This window comes from Lycorma delicatula, chromosome 9 (genome assembly GCF_047948215.1).
Source record: "Lycorma delicatula isolate Av1 chromosome 9, ASM4794821v1, whole genome shotgun sequence".
NCBI lineage: Eukaryota > Metazoa > Arthropoda > Insecta > Hemiptera > Fulgoridae > Lycorma > Lycorma delicatula.
The window spans coordinates 116,041,536-116,053,653 of NC_134463.1; the positions used below are offsets into that span (position 1 = coordinate 116,041,536).

The window sequence follows — 12,118 nt, forward strand, 5'->3', positions numbered from 1 at the left end:
TAGAGATAACCTCTTGCATTATGTATCGAACAGAGGAAAAGATTTATTTACTAGTTTCTGAATGAACAGGTAAATTTTGAAAATTGTGAAGTTTTAAATTTGTACACACCTCTTGATAGCTGGCTTAGTTGTAATTATGACATCTGTGGCTTTTAATTTATGACAAAGAAAAAAGGTCATAAAAGAAATTAAATATAGTATCTTTTGAGGTAAGTTCATTTTCGTCTTATTTATAACATCTTTATAAACGTAAAAATAGACTTTCACATACTTTTAATTATTGTAGAATGAAAGCCTCATTATACTGAACCAAATATCTGTTTTGATCAATTGAAATTTAAAATAAAATTCTGTAATTTGGTAATAAGATTTTATTTTTCAGGTATCACCAGCTGATGGCACAATATTAAATTTAGGTGAAGTGACATCTTGTCATATTGAACAAGTGAAAGGTGTAACTTATTCTATTCAAACATTTCTCGGTGATATGACTTGGAAACAGTTGCAACTTACTAAATTGAATCATTTACCTTTAAAGAGTGGAGTTAAAGATAATAATAATAATTTTTATTTAAATGACAGTATTCATAATGCTAATAGAAATCATAAAAATAATAATATTAGTAATAGTTATTTAAATAATATGGATATTAGTCTTCCCGAAAAAAGGCAAGTATTTATTTTACATTTTTAGTTAGTTATATGAATTGAATTTATTGAGGTAAAAATTACATATGATAATTAAATAATACACAATACATAGGTTCTGGATAAGTACCATTAGTACCCTAAGTACAGGTCCTTGGATCTGTTGACTAAAACTATATTATTTGTTTGATAATAAAATAATTAACAATACTTATACTAGATACACGTCTTTATACTTGGATAGAAATTCTTTGGTTTTCTTCAATACATTAAGACTAAATTTACTTGTATATCTTGTCTCATTCTACAATTCAGAATATTCAGATATTTTGGTCCAGTAAAGAAAAAGTTTCATCTAAAAATTTCCTTATTGCTCTTGGAATCTATACTATATTGTTTTTTGTATCTATAGTATATATAGTATAATGGTTGGATGTAATTTTTCCACATATTATTACAGGCAATCTTGTTTATTTCTGCTGGACAGTATAAGAGGTTTGATTGAAAAGTTTTAAGACAGGTGCCACCACTGCTCAATAGGAAGGGATAGATTTGTCCATGGATATGAAAGGGAAGCTTGTTTAGTCCTTGAAACATCCTGAAAAGATCACTATGATATCTTTGTTCAGTAGAGAGCGGCATGTTGGTGAGTGAAAACATGTTTTTGGTTCTCAGCTGAAAAATAGCTTCTGGGGATTCAAAAAAACAGCTTCTGGGGATAAATGTACAAGCTGATCAAATGTTTTTATGTGGTAAAACAATTCAAAGATGATCCTGATCCAACTGGCTTTCCACTTCAAAAACTAATTGGAAATATTGTGAAAGTTTGCTGTTAAGTGCACTCTGAATTTAAGTTGCTATACAGTTCAGTAAATTTTAACTGATGATTTGAACCTGCATCAAGTATCAGCAAAATTCATTCTGAAATTGTTGTCTGACCAGCAGAAACAATGCTGACTTGAAATGTCCCAAAAACTGATTAATCAGGCCTAAACTGACCCAGATTAGTTAAATAAGGTAATTAGTTCACCGTGACTGGAAAAATTGCAACAAAGTCAGTTAGTTGAATGTGAAGATAATGCCGGTGGTTATCTTTGATTGTAAGGATATCATACATCACAAATTTGTTCCTAGGGTTCAGGCAGTCGACCAAGAATACTCTAAAAGGTTTCCTCTTCACGTAAAAATGTATGGTAGAAAAAGTCTGCACTCTGGCGAGACAAGAATTGGATCCTTCACCATGACTACCCACTGGCTCTTCATATGTTCTCGATTGCAGAATTTTTGGAAAAATTCCAAATTTTTATGCCTCACAATGACTCTCTTCCCCGGAATTAGTCCCTGTCGACTTCTACCTGCTTCCTAAATTGAAATTTTTTCTGAAAGGGAAGTGATATGACTTAATTGAAGACATCCAGGCAAATACAGAGAGGATTCTTTTTTCTTAAAAAAGAAAATTTTCAGGAATGCTTCCAAAAGTGGAAATACCATTGTTCAGTATTTAATCAGAATGGGGCTACTTTAAAGCTGATCCATCAAATTATCCTGTAAGTACTGCCATTTTGAAATTACAAGCTCAGTCTTAAAACTGTCCAATCACACTTTGTATAATTCTTATGATGATCAGCCTGCATACGTCATTTAATTACTTCATAGAGAAAATGCGATCTTTTTTGTATATACTTCTAATGATTTGTATATGAACCACTTTCAGAAGTAAGAGAACATTGTTTCTCATGCCTTTCCAGGCAACAATGCTGTATTGGAGAATAGAATAAATTTTTCTGTAATATACTGATAGCACTCATTGAGGATATTTCTGATTTTTTAAAAAATAAATGGCCGATATCTTTTTTGTCAGGTATTCTATGTAATGATTCTATTTCAAGTGTCTGTTAACAAATACCAGATATTTTGTGAATTTTCTCTTTTCAGTAAACTCAATGGGTTATTGATGATTATTCTAACTTTTAGTGATGCAGGCAGGATCACTGCATAGTGATACCTATATGCAGTAGTATACGAAGGCTGTTTTTTTTTTCAACCTCCCATGGGTTATAAAAAAGATACAGACATAACTGAATGATTTTACTACTAAAATTTGAGTAGTATCTAACTTATTTTTCTACATAGTTGCCAAAACGATTGAAGCATTTTGTTGTATTGTGACACTAGCTTTCGATTGCCCGCTTCAAAGAAGTTTGCCGCTAGTGAGGTAAGGTACAGCTTGACACACTCCTGAAGTTCTTCATTGGTGGTGAAGTGTTGATTGCCCAACCGTGCCTTCAATTGTTGAAAAAAATAAAAATCGCTAGGTGCTATACAATGAATGGTCGAAAACTTCCCACTTGAGTTGTTTGAGAAGGTGACTTAAACTTAGGTGAGGAAGTGACTTAAAAATTCACAATAAACTTCCTTTGTTATTGTTTTCCTCTTCTCCATAAAGTCCACCAACAAGACACTTTTATGGACTCATAAAACTGTAGCCATTTTTTTTCCTGTTGCACAGTGTCTGTTTGAACTTTTTTCACTTGTTTTCAAAATAAGTGTGCATTCACTACTTAGATTGTTCTTTGGTTTCTGGATTATTATACCAGATCTAGGTCTCATCGCCAGTAACAATAGACTTCAAAAATTCTTCCCCATCATTATGATAATGCATGAGAAGCATTAAGGCTGACGCCATTCGCTGAAAAATGCAGTGAATGGTGTCACCCATTCTAATGGTCCTTAGGGACAATTGTGTACAGAGAAGACCTTGAAATTTCTGGAATTTCTGCAGAAAGTTCACTTATCATAAACTTCTGTTTGTCATGGACAAAATCATCAACCTGCTCAACCATGCGTACAGTAGCGACAGACTTGCATCCTTGCCCACCTTCAATGCGAACGGACATCATGGATGTCTGTTCGCCCTTTGTTAAATTTACTACACCATTCATGTATACTACCATCACTTATAAAGTTTTCACCATATGCTGGGCTTATTCTGTCATGGATTTCAGCAGCGCTACGTCCTTCTGCTAGCAGAAAATGTATTCCACTTCACATCTCTCACTTGGCAGGGGGATCGATTGTAACGGCCATGTTCAATTGCCCATATCTTGACTCAGATTGATACAATGGAGCTGGCAACGGCAAAGTTGTGGTGGGGGAGCGGTGAAATCACACAATGCACAGACCTGGCTCCTGCCTATCTTTTGTTTATTTAGATGTACGATCAGAGGTTGAAAAACAAACAGCCCTCATACTATTACTTTGCAAGAATATATACTAGTCCTTGTAGTATCCGAGTGGCATGTATATAGTCTTTTCATCATTTACGATTTACGGAGAGTGTATTTGCTTTGAGCCGATTTAGAATTTTTGAAATTTGTTTTGAGTTTTTCAACTAACTTATCCCAGTGATGAGTCTCAAAGAAGATAGTTGCGTAATTGGTGTAAGAGATTACAGTCGCACATTCATTGACCTTAAAAGTGGGCCAGTATCTGCCCTGGGGGTCAACATTCTCTACTGCCATTTCAGTGCTGAAATTTTATGCAGAGTCTTTGTTCTGTTGGAAAGGTAGTTTTAAGTAGCTTATCGCATAGCCTCTAAAACTTAATCCGTGCAGTTTTTATAATAAAGTGTCGCAATCTAATGTATCAAATGCTTTACTGAGGTCCACTAAGAATGCCAGAGAAACTTTTATCTTAATTTAATGACGGATTTATTTGTGCAAATTCCATTAACTTTGCCATGGTGTCTAATGTTGAAGAATTTTAGCTAAATCCAAATTTTTTTGTTTAACATATTATATTTATCTATAAAATATCGACAGCAGATAGTATATGGTTTCAGACTACACTTTTATCTCCTGCTTTGTAAGTAGGTACCAATTTTTCCTTTTTGAAAATTGTGGGAAAATGACCGATTTCGAGAGTGAGATTTATTAAATTAGCGACTTAACGAGAAAATCCTCTAATAGATTTAATTGCTTGTTATTTTGTCCTCTCCAGGTGTTTTCGTTGGTTGAAGGTTTTTAATAATACTAATTTCATTTGGAATTTCTGGTTTTAAAAATATGAATTTATCATAATTTTAGGCTGTGATTGGCCATTTTTTATTTTGCCGGCTAAGTTTTTCCCAGTGTTACCAAAATATTTATTCATTTCTTGGAAATTTCATTCTCGTCACATAATTTCTCTCCATTTCCCTTTGTTATTTACATTTATTTGTGTACTATTTCTGTTGTTTTTTGTTTATCCATTAACATATTTACAGTGTCCCATAAAAAAATTTTGATCTTTGCTACTGTTTTTCCTTATCAGTAGTTTTTTTATTGCAAAATTTGAGGAGCTAGTTTTATTATTTCAGTTAATTTATTTGTTTACTCTTTCCATTTCTTCATTAATTCAACATCGTTATTTTTTACTGCTCTTTTATTCATATTATCTCTTAATTCTAAAGATTTGCAAGTATCTTTTGTTATTCATTCTTTTTTTTTTATCAAACTATTACATTGAACCTTCACCGTAGAGCTTGTTGTTGCTGAAGAGATTTTATTTGTAAGTGTAGTGTAAATGTTTCTACAATTTCTTATTTATTGATGTTAACAGTAGCTTGTAGGTTTGTAAGTAGGTCCCAATTTTCCTCCAGTTGATGTAGCTACATATTGAATCTTTTCACAAGATTCTGGAACTTTATATTTTTTTTTGTCGATGCTTGTTTGCATTTGAAGAATTTAAAAGGTAATGGTCTGTAATGTATGCTTTCAGAAATACGGTTTTGATTTTTTAAGCTGATAATGGAGTTTTAATGAAGTAGTTGGTTTATCTTAAAAATCAGTCACCATACATTATGTTCTGGTAGGTTCTGACATGGGATCAAATATTTATATTTATGTCACCAGCTACAATAGTCTGGATAATTCAGCTAGATATCCTTCTAGATTTAAAAAAAAAATTGTCTGTGGTTGGTTATTTATATATAAAGAGGATTTTGAGATTTCTACGTACAACTATTTTATATTTACTTCGATTGTGCTAGTGTCACCAATTTCTGTTTGATTGTTTACACATTTTATTCACATAAACTAAAATTCCATAATTTTGAATGACATTTCTTTCATTATAATATCCAGAATAGTCTTTCAAATTACATAAATATATACATTTTTTACCTGCCAGGTTTCTGGGCAGATTGTTATATGTGGAGCCAGGCTTAATTGATACAAAAAAAGTTGAAGTTCTTCATAGTGTTTTTCAATAATTTTTTTTACTGACCATTTCAGTGAAGAATAAGTAATCTTGTGAATGACCCTGTCCTATACTGTTGAGTCAACAGTTTCATTACTAAAATGGGCTTTGGAATGATTTTTTTTTTAGTTAAAACTTACTTAAATTTAGAAAATATTTACTTTTTTTCAATTAATACTTTAATTGATTACAATTATGAGGGATGTTTGTTATAAGCCCATTTAACAGATGAAGCTCGTAGGACATGTTGAGGTCATTCTTAGTTTCCCAGATATTCACTAAAAGCATACAAGTTTCAGTCAGATATAATCATAATTCTGTTGTTGGAAGTCGTTTGAGTAAATAAAGTTATGTAACTTGTGATAAATTAACAAAAGAGAATATCACGTGTTGATCAAATATTACTTTTTGAAAGGCAAAATTGCTCAGGAAACAAAATCCAAACCGGTTAAATATTTTGTTGAGCCAGTTCTGTCAAATTTTCCAAGTAGTTTGTAATTATTTTGAACATTTTAGACAGCTTGTTGAAGTTACAACTAGAAGGAATATTGATGAAAAAATCCGTGATTTTGTTGTAATCATAGAAGATTGAAAACGCTTGAGATCCCTAAGACAATGGGTATCTTAAGTGAATGGTGCATTATATTTTAGGCAAATATTTACATTTGTGAAACTATTCACAAATAGATCTTAACCGTGAACGAGTAAATATTTCTAATCTCAGTTTTGGGTTTTTTTAGTCAAAAAAGCAGATTGTTGTCAGGGAAGTCACTCCAGAGAAGGTATTAAAAACCGCTCAGTCGGTAGGAAAAGTTTGAGATGTTTGTGGCGTAATCACATCAACTTTTTGGAGAAAGTTGAACAATAATTTGGCATCTACATTACATCTGTGCTGGATCATCTGAAATTGAAAAATAAAGAAAAACTTAGATTTGATGAAAAAAAATAATTTTTCTAAAATCACTGGTCCAATCTGTGATTATAATAGCATAATTGTTTGAATTTTAAACTATAGAATTCTTCCTTCCATATTACTTTATACTTTTCAGACTATTTTCTTGAAATATGAAGTGGCTTTCATGAAATGAAATGATTTACTAAATAAATATCTGCTTATTTTCAAGATTTGGATAACTTATACTATAAAGAAGGAATTGAAAAACGAGATTATAATGAAAAATAAAAAAATCTTTTCCTGAAAAATTGTAGTCTTTATCTATTACAAACTTTCCAAATAATATTTGATAAGTTTACAAACTTATCAAATTCACCTCAAAGTTGTCAAAACAGTCAATTAATGATTGCATTTAAAACTTAAATGTTTATTTGTAATATTATATTGTAATAAGAAACTGTTGTTTTTTAAGAAAAAAAAAGTTTTTTTTCTTAATGATGAATAAGAAATGAATTTTGTAGTATCTACAAAATTCTAAACCGGTCTGAGATTCAAATCTAGAATGCTCTACAATGCTACCATTTCACAGCAGATGTTTATATAATATTTTTATAATTGAGGATTATAAAGATTATTTTTTGTGATTAACACTGGAAAATTCATTATTCATAAAGCTATTCGTTTATGTTTTAGCTATTGTAAATTTTTTAAATACTGTGATATAATTTTCGTATTTTTTGTTAATAGGGTTAACAAGGTATCTTGGAAACATTGTAAAAAATTATTATTAAAAAACCCAACTGAAAATGAATTATACCAAATAGTCATATACCTTGCACCCGGTGACTATAATAGATTTCACTCACCTGTACATTGGGACGTACATTATCGAAGACATTTTCAAGGTAAGATAAAAAATAAAATCGATTACATATAATGATATCTATTACATATAATGATAACTTTACTTAAAAGGCTTTCAAATTCATGGATCCTTATTATTAGGTATTAAAAATATCAAGTAATTCATTTGCATTGGTTTTTTTGTAAAAACTGGTCATTTTTATGATCGGTTAATAACATGTAAGCTGGCTCTTAAACAGGTGTACTGATTTAATTAATTCCCTTTCAAAATTTATCTGTTCAATTTATACTCTGGTATTTATATTTATAAATTAATATCTCTGTCAGTTATTATACTTTGCGTAATTAAGTGATCAGCAATTTTTTTTTAAATTCTCTCTTATTTATATGTATGATCATAAATGTTATAAAAATTTCTTTTCTAAGAATCTTTTAGTTTTACCATTTTACTTTTTATTCATTTTTATTTATTTTATATATATATATATATATATATATATATATATAGAGCACTGTTAATAAATTAATCCTTTGGTAATTCAAACATTTTGTTAAATTATTAATTAGTTTAAAAGATATACTATAATTTTCACTGTCTGAGACATTGGTGTTTTAATTAATATAGTAGGTAAATTTTTATTCTTTCCTAAATCAAATGTTTCAAAACCCTGACTTCTGCTATAAATCATTACATCGCCTGTTTTTCATTGTTAGCTTCTGTAAATCAATATTTACTTGTCTTTGTTTGATTACAACAAAGAAAGCATTATTAACGACATTATGTTTTTTCCTCAAGTCTTAACATGTGAACCTAGTAGAGATTATTTGCAGCCTATAACAGAAACAAAGAGATTTGTTTAAATGGAAACAAATTCTACAAATGAATTGTGATCGCTTTTAAAAAGGTAGCAGGATTTTGATCTCAAACAGTAATGACTATATCAAAGCGGTTAAACAAATGATTCACAGTTAATAATCAAAGTCATATGCGATTTAAATGTACGAGGGTTATTTTTTTTTCAAGGTTCAATCAGTCACGAAATTAAAACCACAGTGAAAATAAAAAATTTTTTATTTGTAACAAATACTTACATAGTTACACTATCTCTCTACATAGTCGCCACTCCGATTAAGACATTTGTCGTATCGTGGTACCAAGTTAGAGCATTGTCATGGAGAAAGGCAATGCCTGATGACAACATTCCTCTCCGTTTATTCTGAATCGCCCTTCGTAGACGTTGAAGAGTCTCGCAGTATGAGGCTGCAGTGATGGACGTGCCACGTTCCATGAATTCCACCATGAGAACTCCATTCCGGTCCCAGAACACAGTAGCCATACACTTTCTATTTGAGAAGGTTCGTTTGAATTTCTTTGGTTTACTGAGAGAATGAGAATGCATCCACTGTTTAGATTGTTCTTTTGTTTCTTCAGTTTCGAAATGGACCCGTGTCTCATCCCCTGTGACAATTTTGTTTAAAAATCTTCTCCTTCATTGTGGTAGTGCTGGAGAAATGTTAGGGAAGCGTCCATTCTCATTGTTTTGTGATGGTCGGACAGTATTATGGGAACCCATCTCGCACACAGTTTGCGGTACTGAAGTGAGGTCTACTTTGCGGTGAGTGAGTCTCTCACTCACAACGGAGTAGAGAGCTGACCTTGATATTTCAGGAAACAAATCACTCTATACAGAAATTGTGAACCGATGATTTTCTCGAATTGCTTCATCCACTCGCTCAATGAGATCATCGGTTGACACTCGCTTCCTTCCTTAACCGCCTGCATCATGAACATCTGCTCGTCCTGCTTTAAAGTTCCTGCACTATTGTCGCACTTTGCTGTCATCGAAGTTTCACTGTACACATTACTTACTCGTCTATGAATTTCAGCCGCATTACACCCCTCAGCTGGAAGAAATCGAATTACCGCACGCGCTTCACACTTGGCGCGAGATGCTATTGTTGTAGACATATTTACATGCTAGCTGCGTGTTCAGAACTAAATGAAGTCTAAAAGTGTACAAGATCTGAATTTAAGAGACCATTAAAAGATTTAAATGGCAGAAAGGCTCCTGGAATAGACGGAATATCTGTAGAATTACTGCGCAGTGCAGGTGAGGAAGCGATTGATAGATTATACAAACTGGTGTGTAATATTTATGAAAATGGGGAATTTCCATCAGACTTCAAAAAAAGTGTTATAGTTATGATACCAAAGAAAGCAGGGGCAGATAAATGTGAAGAATACAGAACAATTAGTTTAACTAGTCATGCATCAAAAATCTTAACTAGAATTTTATACAGAAGAATTGAGAGGAGAGTGGAAGAAGTGTTAGGAGAAGACCAATTTGGTTTCAGGAAAAGTATAGGGACAAGGGAAGCAATTTTAGGCCTCAGATTAATAGTAGAAGGAAGATTAAAAAAAACAAACCAACATACTTGGCGTTTATAGACCTAGAAAAGGCTTTCGATAACGTAGACTGGAATAAAATGTTCAGCATTTAAAAAAAATTAGGGTTCAAATACAGAGATAGAAGAACAATTGCTAACATGTACAGGAACCAAACAGCAACAATAACAATTGAAGAACATAAGAAAGAAGCCCTAATAAGAAAGGGAGTCCGAGAAGGATGTTCCCTATCGCCGTTACTTTTTAATCTTTACATGGAACTAGCAGTTAATGATGTTAAAGAACAATTTAGATTCGGAGTAACAGTACAAGGTGAAAAGATAAAGATGCTAAGATTTGCTGATGATATAGTAATTCTAGCCGAGAGTAAAAAGGATTTAGAAGAAACAATGAACGGCATAGATGAAGTCCTACGCAAAAACTATCGCATGAAAATAAACAAGAACAAAACAAAAGTAATGAAATGTAGTAGAAATAACAAAGATGGACCACTGAATGTGAAAATAGGAGGAGAAAAGATTATGGAGGTAGAAGAATTTTATTATTTGGGAAGTAAAATTACTAAAGATGGACGAAGCAGGAGCGATATAAAATGCCGAATAGCACAAGCTAAACGAGCCTTCAGTAAGAAATATAATTTGTTTACATCAAAAATTAATTTAAATGTCAGGAACAGATTTTTGAAAGTGTATGTTTGGAGTGTCGCTTTATATGGAAGTGAAACTTGGACAATCGGAGTATCTGAGAAGAAAAGATTAGAAGCTTTTGAAATGTGGTGCTATAGGAGAATGTTAAAAATCAGATGGGTGGATAAAGTGACAAATGAAGAGGTATTGCGGCAAATAGATGAAGAAAGTAGCATTTGGAAAAATATAGTTAAAAGTAGAGACAGACTTATAGGCCACATACTAAGGCATCCTGGATTAGTCGCTTTAATATTGGAAGGACAGGTAGAAGGAAAAAATTGTGTAGGCAGGCCACGTTTGGAGTATGTAAAACAAATTGTTGGGGATATAGGATGTAGAGGGTATACTGAAATGAAACGACTAGCACTAGATAGGGAATCTTGGAGAGCTGCATCAAACCAGTCAAATGACTGAAGACAAAAAAAAAAAAAAAAAAGCATAACAAATAATGGCATGAACTGTATTAAATAGGAGATAATCATAGATGAACTTTAGTAATAAAAATTTAAGTACAATAGTTAACGTCTATAATAATAAAAGTTATAGTACTATTTATACCAATAAATGAATCATTCTGATCGGTTCATAATACGAGAGAAATATAATAATGTATATAAATCGTAGATTACACATATATTAAATTATTATATTATTATTATTACATTACTGCATATCAGAAATGTGTAGATACTTTACTGCACAGATAAATGAAAAAGGAATCGCTCCAATATTTACCTAGATCGATCAAGAAACCAAAAGTTCATATTAATAATTAAAAATATAAAGATAACTGATACAAAATAAATCACAACTCGGAAGATATTAATGAAAATCGATTACATATTTATGTACATGTTGAATGGTTTGCAGGAAATTCTAGTTACTTTTTTTTTTAAATTACAATTATGTGAAAATTTATCAACAGCGATATTGTTTCTACAAAAGAAAATCTTTTAATCGTATTTAAAAAATAATTAATTCGATAGTATATTAATCCATTAACTGCCAGACATAATTTTTTTCTAAATAAACCCTTTATTTTATCCATTACTAAGTATATAAAGCTAGAAATATTTTCATATCGACAAAAAAATCAATTATTGCTCAGAAATAAACTTGTTCGTTTACACACCTTTGGCAAAAAGCATGCAAAAAAGTCATCTTCTGAAGAGTATAGTAAGAAGACATATGAAAAATTTATATTATAATTTATTAAACTTAAGTAATACAGTTACAAATAAACTACTTCAATTTCATTCTTTTTTTATAAAAAAATTTATTTTCTTTGCTGAAAATGAAATTCTTGAACATTTTGAATATAGGTGCACTATAAATTTTATATACAAAAAATTGTATGGTTTTTGCGTAGTTTATATCTTC

At 31.3% G+C, this 12,118-nt stretch overlaps 1 protein-coding gene across 3 annotated transcripts in view; it reads left to right on the forward strand.

Annotated features, from left to right (window-relative positions):
• Window positions 1–12,118, forward strand: part of LOC142330405 (uncharacterized) — a 146,761-nt gene that overhangs the window by 128,692 nt on the left and 5,951 nt on the right. For all 3 annotated transcript variants that reach the window (XM_075375628.1, XM_075375630.1, XM_075375631.1), the window contains 2 exons: window positions 383–669; window positions 7,529–7,686. In XM_075375628.1, the coding sequence (XP_075231743.1) occupies window positions 383–669; window positions 7,529–7,686 (445 nt within the window). The remainder of the gene's footprint in view (window positions 1–382; window positions 670–7,528; window positions 7,687–12,118) is intronic.